This window comes from Bos indicus x Bos taurus, chromosome 3, assembly GCF_003369695.1.
Source record: "Bos indicus x Bos taurus breed Angus x Brahman F1 hybrid chromosome 3, Bos_hybrid_MaternalHap_v2.0, whole genome shotgun sequence".
Lineage (NCBI taxonomy): Eukaryota > Metazoa > Chordata > Mammalia > Artiodactyla > Bovidae > Bos > Bos indicus x Bos taurus.
This window is the reverse complement of record NC_040078.1, coordinates 55,332,254-55,355,441: the sequence shown is the minus strand read 5'-3', so window position 1 is coordinate 55,355,441 and position 23,188 is coordinate 55,332,254. Positions and strand designations below refer to the sequence as shown.

Genomic DNA, 23,188 nt, shown 5'->3' with positions numbered 1-23,188 from the left:
CATGATTAAAGTATATATATGGACAAAAAGATCCAGACCCTGAATTGAATTGATGCTGTAACTGTGGGATATTACACTTATTCTGCATGTCTGTCTTCACCAATCTATTGTGAGTAATTTCTAACCATGTGAGGTAAAGAAGGAGGTGAGTAGCGGAGAGCAGGGGGTCTGTGTCAGGGGGAAAATGATGGTATGTTGGAAAACATATTTTGCCACTTATAGATATAACTACCATTTTTCTACAAGCTACCTCCATCAAAGAGATACATTGATATCTCAGCACGTGTAGAAAGAATGAATATGTAGAAAACCCTGACTATCACACTTCAGATCTTTCTCAGGAATGTCCTATCTTTCATCCATTAACACTGCCTTAGCCAAAGATGTTCTGTATGCAGTGCATACTGGTAACACATTACATATTTAATATATTTTAGCTTCGTTTTTCACAAAAATTTTTATAGCTCCTGGCCTCATTTACTTTTCAAAGAAAAACAATGAATTGAATGTATTATTACAGCTAAGAAATTTAAATTTCTTTCAGCATTTAAGGGATAAGAGAAAGCCTGAATTGAAATCAGCTTTCACTTGGTACGTAGGGCAAGGAAAACAGGTGTTAATGAAAAATGATTCACTTAGAGCTGTCATTACCAGCATTGTTAATCTATATCAGAAGCCAGTGGGAGGAGAAAAATGCATTAGAAGGTTAATAGTTTTGGAATGACAGTTCAAAAATGAACATTTGAAGTAATGCAAGATCTGCTAAATAATCAACAGGCTGTAAAAAATTATTTGCTTTATTTTTCTGTTAACTATACTCAATGCCAAACTGAGAAGTTGAAAATGAGAAAATTTTATCTGCTGGTTTTGTTAAATATAACAGAATTTTATCATTATACAGTTATATGCAAACAATGTCTACACTGTGAGCTATAACATATGGGCATAACATAAATAGTATCTATTAAAATAACTGAAGAAAGTAACAAGTGAGCATTTATTTCCTATTATGTATCTCCTCTTGGAGAAGGCAATGGCACCCCACTCCAGTACTCTTGCCTGGAAAATCCCATGGAAGGAGGAGCCTGGTAGGCTGCAGTCCATGGGGTCGCCAACAGTCGGATATGACTGAGCGACTTCACTTTCACTTTTCACTTTCATGCATTGGAGAAGGAAATGGCAACCCACTCCAGTGTTCTTGCCTGGAGAATCCCAGGGATGGGGGAGCCTGGAGGGCTGCTGTCTATGGGGTCGCACAGAGTTGGACACAACTGAAGCGACTTAGCAGCAGCAGCAGCATGTATCTCCTCTATGTATCTATGTTCCTTTGTCTTTATTCATATACTGATGAATATATTATAATGAATTTAAAATTTTAATACTGTTTGATCAGTATCAAAAGTTATAATGGAAATGATTAATGTAATATTTTATTAACTGTTTTAGTACAAAGAAGTATTTATGAGAAGTGTTTCAAGTCAGGAAGGCATGCATTTCTTAGGTGAATTACTCCAAGCACAGATTTTATCAGCAAAAGAAAACAGTGCAAATGGATATTGATAATATAGGTAAGCCATTTACCACTATTTAAGAAGTATTTATACTAAAACAAACATAATCTGGAAAAAAAACTTTAAAAAACTTATGTTCCTTTGAGTGAAAGCCCATAAAATATGTTTATACCCAAAATAGGTTGTATGATTATATACCCATTACTAAAAACTTAAAAAAATTCTCATTTATTAGGTCAGTCATTTTCATTCTTTGTTTTAATATAGATAGCTCTGAAGAGCTTTCCATTCTTAGCATGTGAAAAATAGGAAGTGTTTTTCTATGCCACAGATGAACTCATAAGAAAATCTTTGAATATCTTCTCTGCAGCCCCAATTTCAAGTCAATAGATTAAGTGCCCACATTGTTTGCAACTAAGTCACAGCTGTCTAAATTGCTTCAGAAATGTTTAGCAGATTGCTTTATAGCAGGATAACACAGTTTGAACCACAGTTTCTTGAATACATCTTGCTGAGAGCTTATCTCATTCAAATGATGAAGGCAGCTGAAGCATGGTATTTGAATCAACCACATTTTGTTCTAATAAAGGAAAATTTTAGGAAGCTCTAGTTGTGATAGGCAACACAGTAAAGCAATTGAAATGTGGATATTATATTTTACACCATTCAAACTACTTGCGTATATGTGTGTGGTGATATTTTAAAAATAAAATTTTTTCATTTGGCGAGAAGCTTACAGTTAAACTGTAAAAGCAATATACAAATCATGTGAATTGCCAACATATAAAAATAAATATGCAAATGAGTATAATATTCTTTTCCAAAATAGCATCTTTAATAGGAAACACTTCATAAGAATCTTTACAGAGTGATGTATTTTAAAGTCATTTTTATATTTCATAAGTACTTATAACTAGCAGTTCTTATTTTTAATTAGAAAATACACATCTCTTCAGCCATACCTGAATAAACTATAGATACGAACATGAGGAATGGGTACATTCACTTCTAAATTTTAAAAATTCTTATCAAAGAAGTTCTTATAAAGTACTTTCTACACATGAGCTTTACATATACTAGATGCTGTTGTGATTACAGAAGTCTGATATATATTTTTTTCACTCAAGAAGCTAAAAATCTACTTGGGAAACATGAGTATAATAGGATCCTAAGGTGTGTGGCTTATAAATATAAACCCAGTAAGTTGTAGATACTTCAAAAAGTTGTTGAGAAAGTGAATGTGTTATATACAAGTTAAATTTTGTTTTTAACTGATTAGAGAATGTATTTAAATATTTCAGAAAAAATCTATCAATGGCAAGTTTGAGAAGAAGGCTTATCTAAATATCCAGCTTGGAATGTATGCTCCAACTATCTATTGCCATGTATTGAGTTGGTCAAAAATATCCTTTGATTTTTTTTAAGTAAAAATAAAAAGACACATTTTTCATTTTCACTAAGAACTTTATGGAACAATGGATTCACCATTTTATTACACTACCTTATGCCATTTTTCAGGTAACTTCATAACTCCATGTTCCCAAAGGTTTTTAAGCAAAGAACTGTTACAGGTGCCTTTTCCAGTCTTCCAGGAAATTGAAAATTTTTTCCATTAAAAGAATTTTGTAAAGACCAAAACAAATGGATATCCAAAGGTGCAACATCTGGTGAATAGGGCAAATGAATCATAACTTCCCAGTCAAGCTGTAAGTTTTTGCCTGGTCATCAAAGACACATGCAGTCTTATATTATCCTGAAGGAAGATTATGCATTTTTGACTAATTCCAGATGCTTTTCATTGAGTGCTGCCTTCAGTTGGTCTAACTGGGAGCAGTACCTGTTGGAATGAATAATTTGGTTTTCCAGAGGATCTCATAATAGAGGACTCCATTCCAATCTCACCATATACACATCATCATCTTCTTTGGATGAAGACTGGCCTTTGGTGTGCTTCATGGTGGTTCATTTGCTCCATGAACTCTTCCATTCCACATTATTGTACAGTATCCACTTTTCATTGCCCATCACAATTTGTTTGAAAAAATGGAACATTTTTATTACATTTCAGTAGAGAATCACATGCAAAAATAAGGTTCCAACGGTTTTTTTGGCTTACCTTATGTGGAACACAAGCATCAGAGTGATTAACAAAACCAAGCTGGTTCAAGTGATTTTCATCACTTGATTTGAATATTTTGAGTATGTCGGCTATCTCCCAGGTGATGTAACATTGATTGTTCTCAACTAATGTCTCCATTTGATCACTATTAACTCCAACTGGTCTATCTGACCATAGAGCATCATTCAGCAAGAAATCTCCTGCAACTAGAATTGTCTTACAGAAAAAACAAAATGGACTTTTTGGCCAACCCAATATACCTATTGCTCCCAACCCCTGAAACAAACAATTCTATTATGCTCACAAATTATAAATTCAGAAATTTGGACAGAATATAGCAGGGATTGTCTCTTCCCATAATGTTTATGGCCTCAAATAAAATGATTCTAACATTTGGTGACTTGAACAAACAGGGGCTGAAATTGCTGAGACAAGATTCGTTACCAAAATGGTTCTTCACTCACCTGTTTGGGGCCTGGGCTGAGATGATTTGAAGGTTGGGCTTAGCTGGGACTGTCGACCAGAATATTTACATACAGCCTCTCCATGAGGCTTTGGCTTCTCACAGAACGGTGGCTGGATTCTAAGAAAGCTCAGATTAAGAGGGAGTGTTTTAAGAAATAAGTGTTTTAACATAGTAATGTCTGCAGGAGGAGAAGGGATGACAAGATGAGATGGTTGGACAGCATCACTGACTCAATGGACAGGAGTTGAGCAAAATCCGGGAGATAGTGAAGGACAGAGAAGCCTGGTGTGCTGCAGTCCGTGGGATCTCAAAGAGTCAGACACAACTTAGCAACTGAACAACAACGCTTGCCATGACTGTGAAAAAAAAAATTGTTTTTTTTTTTTTTAAACTGACACAATGTATGTTTACTCTATGACACAATGTAGTCACTCAGTGACTAAAGAATCTGATAGTTACAGATCTGGAGCTTCCATTTTAAAGCTTGAGAAATAGAACACTTTGCTGACTATAAATTCTATGTAATGGATACTGTGAATTGTCAACCAAAATCCAAATTCCTCTTCTTCAGTAAAAGGGTTGACCCATGACTAGCCAGACAGCACAAGTCTCAGCCTCGTTTTAGGCTGTGTGGTCAAGTACCTACATTCTCATAATGGAAAGGAAACAAATGATGTGTGCTACTTTTGAATCTGGGCCTTAAAACAAAGTACATATCATCCTTCATGCTCTTTTTTCCTTCCTACAAGGTAGATCATGGAGTTGCTTGACCCAGCTTCAACCATGCAATTGAAAATAATGCCACAGAGGATAGTAGAGCAGTAAAATAGAAAGCCCCTGGATTTCTGGATGACCTTATGGAGCATAGCCATTCTGAAAATTTGGATTTCATGTGTGTGAGGGAGTAATACATTTTAGTGTTTTTTAAATCACAGTGTTGTCTGTTAAAAGTTTAGCTTTACTCTAATTTAGACAGTAGATGCACATGACTTAATAGTAGCTGGGTGCTAAAGAAATGATGGTAAGAAAAGCCAATTCCCTGTTGTCCAGCTCCCAAACACTTTAAAATGCTTGGTATGACTGATGTTGCATTCTTTGTGTCCATTCACTTTTATTGACATTTTGCAGTTGCCGAAGTTTTCTTCTTGAGGAAGTGCCACTAGCAAAACGGTCATGTTTTACATAATTCTTTTTTCATACCTATACTCCTTTTCTATTTTGAAAAGGATACATTCTTCATGTACCACATCAATGTTCCACTTGAAAACTACAGAAGTTTGTAATTATTTTGATGTGGTTGTAGAGCTTAAACTCCGGAAATACAGAGATCACACATCCATATTCGCATTCAGAGAAATTGTACTAATTCAGAATCATCAGAAGTAGCTTCACAGGTTAGAAGAGCAGTTCACAAAGTGTGGTTCAGGTGGTCAGCAAGGTCAAACCTATTTTCATAATGATATTAAGGTGTTGACTCATCTTTTTCACTTTTATTCTCCCACAGATGTAAGGTGGAGTTTTTCAGAGGCTAAGTTCATGGGAAGAGGTCATCACTCTGATAGACAATGAAACGTGAATTTGTATATACTTGTACTTTAAAAACTTCAGTTTTTAACTTCTAACACAGTATACATTAGGAGCTGTAACCCACATAAAAGTTCTTTAGTCTCCAATAGTTTCTTGGTCTAGAAAATTTTAATTTTTAATTATTAAAATGCATTACAGAATACTTTATACATTCCAAAAGAACAAAAAGTTAACAGAAATCTATATACTAACTACCAGATGGTTTGCCAATTATAGAGTATATTTCACTTGAATTATGTAAACATAGAACACCTTTTTTGCAACAGGCAAATGAATGGCTACATATTAATTTTTTTTTTTTTTTGTCCAGTTGACATTTACTCACCAGTGAGACCTCAGAATAAGTATAAAGTACTTGGGAAAGAATCAACTGACCTGTGTTTAAGGACTCTGAAATCACCTTCTTTGTTATTATGTCTCTTTAAACTACAAGCCCCATGAAGACAAAGACTAGGTATGTATTGATAACCATTATACAGCAAGTGACAAAGAGGAAGGACTTTTCTCTTTCCAAACAGCAGCTTTTTCTGCATCTTTGGACACATGGCAGAAAATAGTCTTTCTAGCACTAGGACCTAACACTTCCCACTCTAGAGCCACCAATTGACCAGCATTTCAATATTCTATTTCCAGTAGAGTATTCTATTCTAAACTTGGACCTGTTCTATCATGGTCTATCCATAATTTTATGGATGATCTAGGTAAAGACAAATCAACATGGCTACAGAGACTTCTCTGGTGACAGAAGCGATTCTCAGAGAAGGGAATGAGGCTGAGCAGATGCCTCCAAAAGTACCTGCTACGGTCACTACAGAACTCATGTGTTCTGAACTTTAACAATCTTGCTCTTGAAATTATCTTCATAGAGCTTGACGAAGGGTTCCTAAGGAAGAAAAGGGTGGTGACCAAGTAGCTCTGACTCTGTGTCTCTTCTGAGTTTGCCTCTCCTTTGGGAGTCTCTAACTTTGATTACCACTGTTACTTTACTTTTATCCCTTGGGAGTAGGGAGTTACTCTTTCTTTTTTTTTTAACACTAACGTTGCAAAAACAATAATAACAAAACAAAAACAAAAAACCTCTCCATGAATGCTCCATAATGCTGTTGGAGAATTTCAAAAAACACTTTACTATTTAAGAACAAAAGAGAAATTGACAAATACAAGTAATAAAAACAGTGTGACTCACAAAGTAAAGGTTTCTGACCCTTTCCCTGGATATACAGTTCTTGTCTCATTTCTAAGAGAAAACAGAAGCCTTACCATTTGAATAGCTGACTGTCTCTTGCCAGCAGCCCAGAACCCAACAAAAAATAAAGTTCACTAGGATTTTTACTGTAACATTTCTTCTTTCTTAAGAAAATAGAAGATACTTTCTAATTATTGTTAATTAAAACTATTCTACATGTTTGGTCATTTCCATTTCTTAAAGACTTTATTTTCTTGGACTCCAAAATCACTGTAGACAGTGGCAACAGCCATGAAATTAAAAGGCATTTGCTAGGATTTTTACTGTAACATTTCTTCTTTCTTAAGAAAATAGAAGATACTTTCTAATTATTGTTAATTAAAACTATTCTACATGTTTGGTCATTTCTATTTCTTAAAGACTTTATTTTCTTGGACTCCAAAATCACTGCAGACAGTGGCGACAGCCATGAAATTAAAAGGCACTTGCTCCTTGGAAGGAAAGCTATGACAAACCTAGACACTTTATTAAAAAGCAAAGCCATCACTTTGCCAACAAAGGTCTGTATAGCCAAAGCTATGGTTTTTCCAGTAGTCATGTACAGATGTGAGTTGGACCGTAAAGAAGACTGAGAGCCGAAGAATTGATGCTTCTGAACTGTGGTGTTGAAGACTCAAGAGTCCTTGGACTGCAAGGAAATCAAACCAATCAATCCTAAAGGAAAGCAATCCTGAATTTTCATTGGAAGCACTGTTGCTGAAGCTGAAGCTCCAAAACTCTGGTCACTTGAAATGAAGAGCCAACTCATTGGAAAAGACCCTGATGCTCATGGCAAAAGGAAAAGGGGGTGGCAGAGGATGAAATAGATAGCATCACCAACTCAATGGACATGAATATGAGGAAACCTCAGGAGATAGTGGACGACAGAGAAGCCTGGCATGCTGCAGTCCCTGGGGTCATAAAGAATCAGACACGACTTAGTGACTAAATAACAAAAACAACTTCTTAAAGACCTTTAAAATATCCATGAAAAAAATTAATAGCTACCTTCATAACTAGTGACACAATTCAGATACTTTTTAGGTCTTTAATTTCTTATATGGGAATAAAATTTTAAAAACCCTCTTTTTCATTATTTTTTCCATTGTTAACATAAATGATACCATAACTTGAGATGAACTGTATTTAGGATTCTCTAAAGACATTTGCAAGTAGGGATTGAATACAACTCATTTGAAGCAACATGATATATGTGTCCATTAAAACTTTATCAAGTGTGCTTCATTTTGATAAATACATTACACATTCTATTACTTGGTCTTTCTCCTCACTATTCCCCCCATCATAGACTGGGATCTGGGTAGTAGTACCTTAAGCTAATTTACTGTTTAAATCACCACATTTTTTAGATTCTCAGGAAGTTTTTATATTGTCTTGATTCCCTTTTGTATTGTTCTCCCCAATATAAACTAACATCAGAAATAATTCCCATAACTTTAAAAACTTTTTATGCTGGTTGCTTACATTTACATGTGATACCTGAAATTAAAATTACTATCAATACTTGATTTAGCATTGGAAACATGTAAAGTTTGAAGTCTTTTTCTTTGGTAAAAAATATTAGAGAGATTATGTTTTGAGTTCAATTTAAATGAGGAATCTCTTTTAAAGTACTTATAGCAGCATGCTGTAGGTTTAAACAAGCACAGAATTGGCAATTAGGAGACTAAGATTCCAATTTCCATCTCTGCCACTAATAATGTTTCCATGCTAATTAGTTAAGTAAATTATGGCTTATTTTCTTCTACCTATAATAAGAATTGGACTCAACATTTTAAGTCTCTTCTAGTTTTAAAATTCCACAGTACTAATAGGTGAACACTTTTATATCTGTTTATTTTTAAAAAGAATGCTCATTGGCTATCTAACTCCTTACATAGGTATTTTAAAATTACATCATTATTAAGCACTTGCTATGTGTGTCAGCCATCTTAAATCCATTCTGAAAAAAGGCAAAAGAAAAACAAGCAAAATATATCTCATGCATTTGATGCCATTGAACTGTACACTTAAAGTTAGTTGATATATGTTTACTACACACAGACTATATATATATATGTTCAGTTCAGTCGCTCAGTCGTGTCCGATTCTTTGTGACCCCATGGACTGCAGAACGCCAGGCCTCCCTGTCCATCACCAACTCCCGGAGCTGACTAAAACACATGTCCATTGTGAAAGTGATGCCAACCAACCATCTCATCCTCTGTCATCCCCTTCTCCTTCTGCCTTCAATCTTTCCCAGCACCAGGGTCTTTTCAAATGAGTCAATTCTTCACATCAGGTAGCCAAAGTATTGGAGATTCAGCATCAATCCTTCCAATATTCAGGACTGGTTTCCTTTAGGATGGACTGGTTGGATCTCCTTGCAGTCCAAGGGACTCTCAAGAGTCTTCTCCAACATCACAGTTCAAAAGCATCAATCGTTTGGCACTCAGTTTTCTTCATAATCCAACTCTCACATCCATACGTGACTACTGGAGAAACCATAGCTTTGCCTAGATGGACCTTTGTTGGCAAAGTAATGTCTCTGCTTTTCAGTATGCAGTCTAGGTTGGTCATAGCTTTTCTTCCAAGGAGTAAGTGTCTTAATTTCATGGGTGCAGTCACCATCTGCAGTGATTTTGGAGCCCCCCAAAATAAAGTCTCTGTTTCCATTATTTCACCATCTATTTGCCATGAAGTAACTGGACTGGATGCCATGATTTCTGAATGTTGAGTTTTAAGACAACTTTTTCACTCTCCTCTTTCACCTTCCTCAAGAGGCTCTTTAGTACCTCTTCACTTTCTGCCATAAGGGTGGTGTCATCTGCATATCTGAGGTTATTGATACTTCTCCCAGCAATCTTGATTCCAGCTTGTGCTTCATCCAGCCCGGCACTTCGCATGATGTAATTTGCATATAAGTTAAATAAGCAGGGTGACAACATACAGCCTTGATGTACTCCTTTCCTGATTTGGAACCAGTGTGTTGTTTCATGTCCAGTACTAACTGTTGCTTCTTGACCTGCATACAGATTTCTCAGGAGGCAGGTCAGGTGGTCTGTTATTCCCATCTCTTGAAGAATTTTCCACAGTTTGTTGTGATCCACACAGTCAAAGGCTTTGGCATAGTTAATAAAGCAGAAATATATGTTTTTCTGGAATTCTCTTGCTTTTCCAATGATCCAATGGACGTTGGCAATGTGATCTCTGGTTCCTCTGCCTTTTCTAAAAAGAGCTTGAACATCTGGAAGTTCACAGTTCACAGTACTGTTGAAGCCTGGCTTGGAGAATTTTGAGCATCACTTTACTAGTGTGTGAGATGAGTGCAATTGTGCAGTAGTTTGAACATTCTTCCGCATTGACTTTCTTTGGGATGGAATGAAAACTGACCTTTTCCAGTCCTGTGGCCACTGCTGAGTTTTCCAGATTTGCTGGCATACTGAATGTAACACTTTCACAGAATCATCTTTTAGAATTTGAAATAGCTCAATTGGAATTCCATCACCTACCTCCACTAGTTTTGTTCATAGTGATACTTCCTAAGACCCACTTGACTTTACATTCCAGGATGTCTGGCTGTAGGTAAGTGATCACCCCATCATGATTATCTGGGTGGTGAAGATCTTTTTCGTATAGTTCTTCTGTGTATTCTTGCCACGTCTTCTTAATATCTTCTGCTTCTGTTAGATCCATACCATTTCTGTCCTTTTTTCTTGAAGAGATCTCTAGTCTTTCCTGTTCTATTGTTTTCCTCTATTTCTTTGCATTGATCACTGAGGAAGGCTTTCTTATCTCTCCTTGCTATTTTTTGGAACTCTGCATTCACATGGGTATATCTTTCCTTTTCTCCTTTGCCTTTCGTTTCTCTTTACTCAGCTATTTTTAAGGCCTCGTCAGACAACCATTTTGCCTTTCTTTTTCTTGGGGATGGTCTTGATCACTGCCTCCCGAACAATGTCACAAACCTCCATCCATAGTTCTTCAGGCACTCCGTCTATCAGATCTAATCTGTTGAATCTGTCTGTCGCTTCCACTGTATAATTATAAGGGATTTGATTTAGGTCATACCTGAATGGTCTAGTGATTTTCCCTACTTTCTTCAGTTTAAGTCTCAATTTGCAATAAGGAGTTCATGATCTGAGCCACAGTCAGCACCTGGTCTTGTTTTTGCTGACTGTATAGAGCTTCTCCACCTTGGCTGCAAAGAATATAATCAATCTGATTTCAGTGTTGACCATCTGGTGATGTCCATGTCTAGAGTCTTCTCTTGTATTGTTGGAAGAGGGTGTTTGTCATGACCAGTGCATTCTTTTGGCAAAACTTTAGCATAAACTCAGGCCTCGTGGTGGCTCACTGGTAAAGAATCTGCCTGCAACGCAGGAAACGTGCAGGAGACACGGGTTCAATCCCTGGGTTGGGAAGAAAGGAAATGGCAGCCCACTCCAGTATTCTTGCCTAGAAAATCCCATGAACAGAGGAATTTGACATATATGTATATGTATATATACATACATACACATATATCTGAATTTGGTGGGACCCCAACATTTCACAATTGCCATATAAAATTGCATTACAGTTTTGGATACAAGTTGGTTTCTCCAAAGGACTCAGTCACTTTGGGGACAAAGACTTTCTTAATCCTAGCTGTAGCTCCAGGGTCTAGAACACTGTCTGGCTTACAGGGAGGACATTCGTTCTGGCTTTTCCAAGTATTTGATATATTTTAATTATCATTTTCAACCAATCAACGTACTAAACATGTTGTTACTGTTTAGTTGCTAAGTAGTGTCCAAGCCTTTGAGAGCCCATGGACCGTAGCCTGCCAGGATCCTCTCTCCAAAGGATTTCCCAGGCAAGAATACTGGCATGGGTTGCCATTTCCTTCTCTTAAGAGCTCCTTCCCACCCAGGGATCAAACCCACATTTCTTGCTTGGCAGGCAGATTTTGGCGAATTCTTTACCACTGAGCCACCTGGAAAGCCCAATGTATTAAACATATGATCAGTTTTTAAACGTATGAAATACTTATCAGAAAAAATCTTTATCACGTGGAGTTCAGAAAACATCAAAGAACACTAAGCCTTCAACAAATGTTTGTAAAACAAATGCATTAGACTTTAGAAGACAAAAAGATAAACTTAAGCCCTAGCATCAGCCCAACAGATCTTACATGCAGCAATAAAAGTTCAGGACAGCATACTTAAAAAGTATGCTCATGAAACCATCCGTCAAGTAGCTAGCTAACTAAACAATCGCTATCACTTTCCTTAAATAGCTTTTAACAAAGCCAAGGTGTCTCAGTCTCATATAATAAGTCACCCAGTTGCCTAGAATATCCATTCACTACTCAGACAAAAGCTAAGGGTCGGAGATTTTACAGTGTCATTTCTTGAACCCAAACTTAAGACTATCTAACTCTAGGTTACTAACAGACAGGTTAGCTTGGATGTTTACTACACCAGGGAAAGCTGGCTTTTCCCCATTCATGAGGGTAAAACCGTCCCACCTCCTTCACTTTAGATTCAGTTAAACAATTCAAAAAACTACCTAATTAAATTCTAAGTTCAGCGGAATGCTACAGTCCAAACCATAGTGCTAGCGGTAATCGGTCTGCCAACGCAAGAGACTCAAGAGAGACGGGTTCGATCCCTGGATTGGGAAGATCCCTTGGAGGAGGAAAAGGCAACACCCTCCAACATTCTTGCCTGGAAAATTCCAAGGACACAGGAGCCTGGCGGGCGACGGGTCCATGGGATTGCAAAGAGTCCGACACGAGTGAGCACACACACACACACATACATACATATACCATAGTGCATTGCTTAGGAAATGATATCTTTAAAACACCGTGCATTAAAAGTTGCCAAAGGTCGAGAGCCGCTAACACGTCTTGAAATGTACAGACCACGCCCAAGTTTCACCAGCTGAGCACCTTACTGGTCGCGGAGCGGCGCAAAGCAGGAGAGAGAGCAAAACGCACGAATTAATCGCTTGGGCTGCGGACTAATCTGTAAGGTTTGAGTCTCGAAACTTTTGGCGTTGTGGAGGTTAGAAAGGGGTCCCTTTGCGTTAGGCCTAAACTTGGGCTAGAAAAGAGAAAGGGGCCTGGCGAAAAGAAAAGGAGTAGGCTCCCGACTTCCAGCGTTCTCGGCAGGGCCGTTAAACGCAGCAGGAAAGCGGGCGTGTGTTTTCTTCTTCCATTTCCCGCCTCCCAGGAGACGCGAGCCCAAGCCGTTCTCCTCCTTTTCACCCCGACGGGGTCCAATGGCAGTCCCCGCCGCGGAGTCGTGTCGAAAGCCATCCCGCCCTTGGGGTCCCTACGCCCCACCTTCCCAGCCCGGCGGGAGGCGGTGGCCGTGGCCGTCACGTGACCTGCCTGCCGCCAAGTGAGGCCGCTTTTGCGACGAGGTGACAGCCAAATGGTGCGACAGGAGGAGCTGCCGCCGCGGCCGCACCGCCCTGCACCGAGAGGTTTAAGGCGGCTCCTGGTGTCGCCCAGAGGCAGCGACTGAGCAAGGGAGTCCGGCGCAGACGGGCGGGCGAGCGGCGGCGGCGGCGGGCGGCGAGGGGGAGCCCGCTACTAGTACCCTCGCTCCCCGCCGCTCTCCATGAACCTAAGCCGCGCCTCCAGCGGGGGCTGCGCCTCCATGAATCCCTAGGTTTTTTCTTTCTCTCCCCACTCCTCACCCCCCACCCCGGATCCCGTCCCGCCTTCTCCCTTCGCCGGCAGCGGCTGCGTCCAGGTGCGGAGTTCAGAGCGGATCGCAATGGCGTCCAATCCCGAACGGGGGGAAATTCTGCTCACCGAACTGCAGGTAAGGGCCGCGGCCCGGGCGCGAGGCGGTGGCGGAGGAGAGAGGGAGGGAGGGGGAGGGTCTGGCTCCGGGTAGGGGGCCGTGGGGAGCCGTGTGGCCGCCGCGCCCCTAGCCCGCCAAGTGCGGAAACTCTGGGATGTCACTCGGGAGCCGCTTCCTTCTGAAGCCAGAGCCTCTGGCCCCGCTGGAGCCCTGGCCTGCCACCGCTTTAATTTGACTCTACCCACCAGAGGGACCCCATCTTGCGGCCGAATTCCGCTCTCACTCGGTGCGGGGGCGGCCAGCCCGCTGCCCCCTTCTTAGTGTCAGAGCCGCCCGCGGACACCCCTGGCGCCCCCTCCCTCCTCTTGGCGGGGCCCCGCCCCGCCTTTCCCTAGAACACCGCTCCTTAAACTCCTTTGAATGACTCCCAAGCTGTTTTCTCGTCCCTCCCCTTCCCCTCCGACTCCGCACAAAGAGCGCCCCCATAACTTCCAGCCCCCAGACAAGTTTTTTTTTCTTTCTTTTTTTAAGGGGAAAAAAAAAAAAAGGGGGGGAGGGGGGGAAGTATCTCACCAAATGCTTGCTTCACTTCACCAGCCCTCTTCAGGTGACTAGATTTTTTTTTTCTTTTATCTTGCGGGCTACTCTTTTTTTTTGTTGTTGTTAAACGAATAGATACAGGTCCCCTTCTCAACTACTCCCCTGCTCAGATCCGGAAGCCCAGATGCTGATGCTTTTCAGGCTTTCATTTTCCCTCCTGTTTGAATACCAGAAAAAGAGCTACAGAAGTTGTTTACAAAGGGCAAAGCAGTCGACTCAGGGAAAATGTTGGGCACCACATGCTTGCAGAAGACGAGAACAAAATAGATAGCTTAATTAGTTAAGTCCACGTTAAGTAGCAATATTATTCTTTCCATTTTCCAGCTAAATATTTGATGATGTAGGCATGATTTTTGTTTTTAGATCTCTATGATGTGCGCTACCTTGTAGAGTTTATTTTTTTACTTTGGAGTGTACCAGAGATGTTTACATCTGGATTAAAGTTTCATGCTTGTTCTCTGACTTAAACTTATTTTGGTTTGTTTAAATATAGTCGTTTTCTAGCTACTTGAAGATTGAGATGGAAATTAAGAGAAGAAAAAAATAGCCCACTTACATTGATGTTTTGTGTATGTGCTGGGCAGTTAATTTTTTTGAGAAGGCTTAATCTAGGCACCCTGAAGGATTGATTCTTGATTTCAAAATTCAGTTGCTTCTACATTTTTTGCTGTTTAAATATATTTTTCGGTAAAATCCTGTATTAGTTGGTTTATTGTGCATTTAGATGTAAGCTTGACGGCACTGTTGTAATACTTGATATTTCCTCCATAAAAAATAGAAATTTCAGTAAGGTGTATCAATGCACGTTTGTGAATTTGGAATCCTTTAGAAACGCACAGCTGAATTTCATATTACTGAACATGTTGCTGTATAGTGTTCTAATTACTCTTAGCTTTTTCTAAGGAGGTCTTACAACATACCAGTTTGCTAAATGAATGGAATTTGTTTTATTACTTTACATGAGCTTTTGAAGTGAAATTTGAGGCACATTGGAAACGCTTTCCATTATCTAGCCTTGAAATATGAAAAGCATACTAATGACTGAAAAAAACCTTGGAAATGACAAGAGAATTTTCTTTGAGTAGAGTGGCTTCAGAATCATAAAGTATTTGGTATCCTTATTTGTATTTATAGAGAGTTGACATAAAAGATTCTTACTTTAGCACTGAATGTGAAAATATATTTTCATCTGTATTAAAATATAAGATTTAGGAACTTTTGATAAGACCGGTTTTTACAGTAACAAGGAAGCATGTTAAATAAATAGAAATATTTAAACATGAGTATTTTAAAAATGGGACCAAACTAGGGGAACATCCAATCTAAAGCTAAACTTTTAAATAAACTAAAATATAACTCCCTCCAGAAAAAGCATAGTTTTTATTAAGTGTTACTGATAGGCTGTCATGTATATCCAGGGCATTTTTCTTGGTATACTTGACTCTTAGTTCTAATAAAGGTTATTGCATTTGAACTTTATCATGTTTATTAAAATAATTGAGAATAGTATTTATATCAGCACTCAAATAAACCATGATAAAATTTGCTTCACAAGTATTATGCATCTGTTCAGACATTCTATTATTTCATTGGGTTATGAAACTAGAATATAGTAACCAAGTATTTATCAAACTTGTTTGGAGAACCAGTTTTTAAAAACCGTCTAAGTTGTTTGAATTTATTTAAATTGAAAAGTTGTTTAATGTGAGATTCTTAATGCTTTTCTGCTGTAAAGATTTTAAGTATTTGAATAGTAATTTGTATAGCAAAATTTTAAATTGTTTAGTTGAAAACTGTTACTTTCCCTTATCTCACTGAAAGTTGCATGTTACAGCCTCTTTTAATGAAATTGATATTTATTTAGAAATATTGTATATCCAACTTTTAAAAATTTATTTTTCAAATTATATTATGGAATTTGAAATACTTTACTACTTGAGATGAAACCAATAACTTTTGGTTATGAAAAGACAAAGAAAACCTGAAACCAGTCTTATTAATTACTGTAATATTTTTGTATAATGTAATGTTCCTCATTCTTGTTAGTCATTTAGGAGGCTTATTCAGCAAGGAATCATTAGTAAAGTATACACAAACTTTGATGGCTGGAGGCTTTAATGTGTAAGGAAGAATATTTGCTGTGGTAAAAACAAAAATAGGCTGTTAAAAAATATAAACTTGGTTGGTAATTTCTAATTATCTCTTATAATTAACTATGTCCTGTTCTCTTGTTTTTTATTTGAAGTGTAGTGGGAAAATTAGTGAGATACTTTTGTAAAGCCAAAGAAATTAAAGTTTAATACCACAAAAACTGAATGAAAACTATATAAAGAATCTCAAAATGAAAATGTTGGCTATGACAGTAATTTTGTAGAGTGCAGACTCAAATATTGAGTAGCATACTAATAAAATTACCTGGTTGATTATTGGAAATTCATCTTCATCAGAATGGTTAATAAAGTGTTGGGAATCTTAAGTTCCCTTCTCAGCAGAATTTGTTTAGGTAGAGGTGACTTGCTTAAGTGGAAGGTTGAGTTAATTAGTCTTAAATTACAGGGATTCATTTCAAGAAACATTTATTGAGTAGCTACCAAAGGTATATCAGAGGGCATAAAGATGACAGGATATGGCTTTCACTTTCTACAGGAAAGTACAAAAACATTTCTTGATTATCTGCACTATGTCAAACAATGTACTTGGTACCCTGTGTACTTTATATAATCTTGAAAACCATCCAGTAAAGTTAATGTTGTTATTTCCATTTTACAGATCAGGAAACTTAAGTTCAGAAATAGTAAGTCATTCATGTTCACACTGTAAGTCTTGAGTTTGAGTTTGGATTTATATCTTTCCCACTATACCATTTGTAATATGTGGACCCATCAATAAATGTTTTGTATTCTGATGTTGTAAATATGTGAACTTTCTAAAAATTGGCCCAGAATATAGTTAAACAAAGCTAACTTTAATTTAAACTTCTCTTTATTAGGTTCCTCTATAACAAGGAAAAGTGATTTCCACATTTAGTTAGGTCATTTAACAGTACTTTATTACTGCAAATAAGGTGTAGCATTCTATAAAGAATAACAGTACAAATAACCTTTTTTTCAGGTTTTCTTCATTTAACAATTACTGTTTCTGATGAAAGTTGTTAAACGTTTGCTCAAAACTTTCCAAAAGATTTCATAGTTCTCTGTAGACTATCCATAAGATAAACTTTGCTTTAAAAATTTAAGCTATGTAACCAGGCTATGCATTTAACACTGAGTAAGTACTCAGTACATTGATTCAAAGGTTCAGTTTGTCACCTAGGATGTCTTGACTGTTAGAAGTTGTTTATGATTACTTAGTTTTCTTTAGTTTACATAGCTAATCCCTTGTCCCCAGAATATTCCCTTTAAAAGTTCAAAAGGATTTCTGCACTAGTTATGTTAAATCTACATGTGAAGTGAAGTGAAGTCGCTCAGTTGTGTCTGACTCTCTGCGACCCCATGGACTGTAGCCTACCAGGCTCCTCAGTCAATGGGATTTTCCAGGCAAGAATACTGGAGTGGGGTGCCATTTACTTCTCCAGGGGATCTTCCCACCCAGGGATCGAACCCGGGTCTCCCGCATTGTAGGCAGGTGCTTTACCGTCTGAGCTACCAGGGAATTTTACCCATTTGATGGGAAGTTAGGAGGTGACATCTATTTTGCAGTGATACTGAAAAGTAGACAGTGTCTGTTTTGTGAGGATTAAGACGTCAGTGTGAGTTGCAGGAATGTAGTATGAGAATGTAGGCACATGGGTAAGACAAGTTTCACAGCTTTTTTCAAGTTATCAATGACTGGATGGCATCACTGACTCAGTGGATGTGAGTCTGAGTGAACTCCGGGAGTTGGTTGATGGACAGGGAGGCCTGGCGTGCTGCGATTCATGGGGTTGCAAAGAGTCGGACAAGACTGAACGACTGAACTGAACTGGATGTAATACAGGTTTATTCTAGAAAATCAGGAAAATGCAGAAAAGCACAAAGAAAATAAAATGTGTTCATAGTCTCATAGTTCTATCAGTCAGTTAACTGACAAACTTTCCGAACGTATGAGTCCCAGGGCATTTGAGTTCATTTCCTCTTTTTCTTCGCTTTTATTAAAAAAAAAAAGAGGGAGAGATATTTGACATACAATGTGTAATTTTAAGGTATACAACATACTGATTTGTTATTTTTTCTTCCTTCTATATCCTATATTGCTGCTGCTACTGCTGCTGCTAAGTTGCTTCAGTTGTGTCTGACCGTGTGCAACCCCAGAGACGGCAGCCCACCAGGCTCCCCTGTCCCTGGGATTCTCCAGGCAAGAACACTGGAGTGGGTTGCCATTTCCTTTTCCAATTCATGAAAGTGAAAAGTGAAAGTGAAGTCGCTCAGTTGTGTCTCACTCTTAGGGACCCCATAGACTGCAGCCTACCAGGCTCCTCTGTCCATGGGATTTTCCAAGCAAGAGTACTGGAGTGGGGTGCCATTGCCTTCTCCGATATCCTATATTACTTACTAGAAATTTACAGAGAAATGAGGTTCATAGAGTTTTAAGACAGAAATAACTATAAGTTAAAAGTTGCCACTAGTTCTTGATAAATGGATCTAACTAGTTTTATTGACTGTTTTTGTCTCAAAATATTTTGATTTTGAGTAAGTCTTTGGGCTGAAACTAGTATTATAAAATGATAGCTCTAAAATGGTCATGTTTTCTTATTGTCTCTAATTAGTACAATAGAGATTAGTTCTAGTCTCCTTACAGCTCCTACTATTCACAAATGATCAATATATATTTTAAAATTATTTTAAGTTTTTATCTATTTGTTTTTGGCTGCGCTGGGTCTTCATTGCTTTGCAAGAGCTTTCTCTAGTTGCCGCCAGTGGAGGCGTTGTGGTGTGTGGAGCACAGACTCCAGGTGCACAGGCTTCAGTAGTTGTAGCACGTGGGCTCAGTAGTTGTGGTGCATGGGCTTAGTCGCTCCACACCATGTGGGATCTTCACAGACTAGGGATCCAACCCACATCCCCTTCATTGGCAGATGGATTCTTATCCACAGAGTCACCAGGGAAGTCCTGTTACCAGTGTTGAGTAGGAAAGGTATGGACAGGGAGGCCTGGTGCTGCTACTGCTGCTAAGTCGTGTCAGTCGTGTCCGACTCTGTGCGACCCCATAGACGGCAGCCCACCAGGCTCCCCTGTCCCTGGGATTCTCCAGACAAGAACACTGGAGTGGGTTGCCATTTCCTTCTCCAATGCATGAAAGTGAAAAGTGAAAGTGAAGTCGCTCAGTCGTGTCCGACTCTTAGTGACCCCATGGACTGCAGCCTACCAGGCTCCTCCATCCATGGGATTTTCCAGGCAAGAGTACTGGAGTGGGGTGCCGTTGCCTGGCATGCTGCAATTCATGGGGTCGCAAAGAGTCAGACAAGACTGAGTGACTGAACTGAACTGAACTGAAGGGCCTTTTCCAGGTGTTTTCTGTTGGCCCCAGGGCTTTGCATCTGATTCCTTGGGCTCTCCTTTCTGATTTTTAAATTTGGCAACAGTAAATTTTCATGTCTCTTATCATGTAGTTCCTCTGTGTCTATTTTTAAACAAATGGGAAGAGTGGAGTGGTAGTTTGTAGAGATGAATATCACTTAAAATAATGTTACTTCCAGACGCATATATGATGTGTGAATAGAGTAGTTAATTTTGTGTCATTTTCTAGTATTGTGTTCTATGTTAAACAATTGTCAAGTGTCTACTGTTTTTCAGATACCCATCTTACTCTAGAGTATGACAAAATCATGTGACATTTAATATGGTTATATACAGCAGAGTTCAAACTTGGCAACAAAGAAAGTTAAAACTAGTTAAAAGCTTTAAAAAGATATGTAAAATCTTGACTGGAAAAAAATATACTAATGGAAAAGTAAGCTTCTAATGTCTTAGAAAAGCAGAAATAGAGAACATTTATTTTGATACATGTCTAGATTCCCTTAATTTTAATCTAATGAAATCTTACTTGAAGCTATCTCGTCACATTTAGTTTTTCACAATCTCAGAAACCTTAAAGTTTTCTAACAGTATATACATAACTATTATCTGTTAAAAATGAAGAACAGGAAAGCCTGAGGAGTGTATTTGATGATGATAATAAATACCTTAGATCCGAAGGTAACATCTGAAGGTAACATCATTTAGACATCAACATCTAAATGTTGATGTCATGTTATAGAGATGAACTGATAGATAAGAATTACATAATATATACCATTATTATAAGAATTTGTCTATTTTAGGAAATGGCAATGTTTAGTTTTTATAACTGGTTGAAGCTTTACTGCTCTGGCTTACAGACATCTTAATTTATTGGAATGTTGTTATTATAGAATTAAGAATTTATTTTAGATTGCAGAAAATATACTTATAACCTAATATGTGTGCTGAAATTATGTATTTTACAATTAATCATATTGTTTTCCCTTTGCTATAGTTTTTTGTGAAGTAATTCTCTAAGGAGGTGCTTCTTTTGTCTGTTTCAGAATTTTCATTGAACAAATTTCATTAAATTTTCAGATTTTATTTTTCTTTTTATTAAACCTTAGGTACACTGGTTTGGATTAATCATTATCCATCTATATATATTGTAATAAACACCCAGGAATCACTACACACTCCCTAACTCCCCCACAAAGCTAGGATCTTAACCTACACATGGCTTTTCTTTATTCCATTCCCCTACCTCCACTTTCTTGTCATCCAGAGTAACCATCATGTTGAGTTCTGTGTTCATTCTCTTTCTTTGAATTCAGTTTTCTTGGACATATAATTCTAAAAGTTGTATCTCTTTTTTTTTTTTTAATTTTATTTTATTTTTAAACTTTACATAATTAGTTTTGCCAAATATCAAAATGAATCCGCCATAGGTATACATGTGTTCCCCATCCTGAACCCTCCTCCCTCCTCCCTCCCCATACCCTCCCTCTGGGTCGTCCCAGTGCACTAGCCCCAAGGAACCAGTATCGTGCATCGAACCTGGACTGGCATCTCATTTCATACATGATATTTTACACGTTTCAATGCCATTCTCCCAAATCTCCCCACCCTCTCCCTCTCCCACAGAGTCCATAAGACTGTTCCATACATCAGCGTCACTTTTGCTGTCTCGTACACAGGGTTATTGTTATCATCTTTCTGAATTCCATATATATGCGTTAGTATACTTATTGGTGTTTTTCCTTCTGGCTTACTTCACTCTGTATAATAGGCTCCAGTTTCATCCACCTCATTAGAACTGATTCAAATGTATTCTTTTTAATGGCTGAGTAATACTCCATTGTGTATATGTACCACAGCTTTCTTATCCATTCATCTGCTGATGGACATCTAGGTTGCTTCCATGTCCTGGCTATTATAAACAGTGCTGCGATGAACATTGGGGTACACATGTCTCTTTCCCTTCTGGTTTCCTCAGTATGTATGCCCAGCAGTGGGATTGCTGGATCATAAGGCAGTTCTATTTCCAGTTTTTTAAGGAATCTCCACACTGTTCTCCATAGTGGCTGTACTAGTCTGCATTCCCACCAACAGTGTAAGAGGGTTCCCTTTCCTCCATACCCTCTCCAACATTTATTATTTGTAGACTTTTGGATCACAGCCATTCTGACTGGTGTGAAATGGTACCTCATAGTGGTCTTGATTTGCATTTCTCTGATAATGAGTGATGTTGAACATCTTTTCATGTGTTTGTTAGCCATCTGTATGTCTTCTTTGGAGAAATGTCTATTTAGTTCTTTGGCCCATTTTTTGATTGGGTCATTTATTTTTCTGGAATTGAGCTGGAGGAGTTGCTTGTATATTTTTGAGATTAGTTGTTTGTCAGTTGCTTCATTTGCTATTATTTTCTCCCATTCTGAAGGCTAAAAGTTGTATCTCTTATTGAGTTGTTTATGGTCTCTCCAAACTTGATTTTTCACTTATATTGCTGATTTAACCATATTGTATTTGCTGTGTAACATTTCAATGAGTAAAATATTCAGCTCTCCCCTTATGGGATATTTGGATAGTTATCCACTGATTTTTCCTTATTGGGTGTTTATTTTATGGTTTTTGTAATTGTGAACAATGATGAATGTTCTGTGCATATTTTCTTCTTGCATATATATGAATTTCTATTAATTATACACCAACATGTAGAAATTGTCAGAGAAGGCAATGGCATCCCACTCCAGTACTCTTGCTTGGAAAATCCCATGGACGGAGGAGCCTGGTAGGCTGAAGTCCATGGGGTCTCGAAGAGTTGTACACGACTGTGCGACTTCACTTCCACTTTTCACTTTCACGCATTGGAGAAGGAAATGGCAACCCACTCCAGTGTTCTTGTCTGGAGAATCCCAGGGACGGGGGAGCCTGGTGGTCTGCCGTCTATGGGGTCGCACAGAGTTGGACACGACTGAAGTGACTTAGCAGCAGCAGCAGCAGCATGTAGAATTGTTACTTCACATGGTAATGCCCAGCTTCCAGTGTGGTGGTGCCAATTTATATTCATGTCAGCATATAATAGATAAAAGATCCTTTGCTTATCCATCTTCTCTGACATTTGGTATTGTCTTAATGTTTTGCAGATGAGGAAAGTGAAAAATGCGATCTTATTATGGTCTTGATTTAGGTCTTGATTTACATTTTCCTGAATTGGTTATTCAGTTATATGCATAGCTTGTCAATAAAGTGCTGTAGTTGATCAGATTTAATATTGAATATAAATAGAAAATAGTCTTCTCTTGCAGGATTTATTGGTATTTACAGATCTAGAATACTAAATACAGTTCTTATCATTTCTGTGGTATCTTTTGATGAAAAAATTAATCTTTATTTTAGA

The 23,188-nt window shown here is 38.1% G+C and overlaps 1 protein-coding gene and 1 pseudogene across 3 annotated transcripts in view; one reads left to right on the top strand and one right to left on the bottom strand.

Moving 5' to 3' along the window:
* LOC113890326 overlaps nt 1-3,467 on the bottom strand; it is an 80,832-nt pseudogene extending 77,365 nt beyond the window's left edge.
* Nucleotides 3,468-13,329: 9,862 nt separating this feature from the next.
* PKN2 (protein kinase N2) overlaps nt 13,330-23,188 on the top strand; it is a 134,788-nt gene continuing 124,929 nt past the window's right edge. For 2 of the 3 annotated variants that reach the window (XM_027536643.1, XM_027536644.1), the window contains exon 1: nt 13,396-13,729. In XM_027536643.1, the coding sequence (XP_027392444.1) occupies nt 13,682-13,729 (48 nt within the window). In that variant the 5' untranslated portion in view covers nt 13,396-13,681. Of the gene's footprint in view, nt 13,730-23,188 lie in introns of all 3 variants that reach the window. The other variant, XM_027536642.1, reaches the window with a different exon arrangement.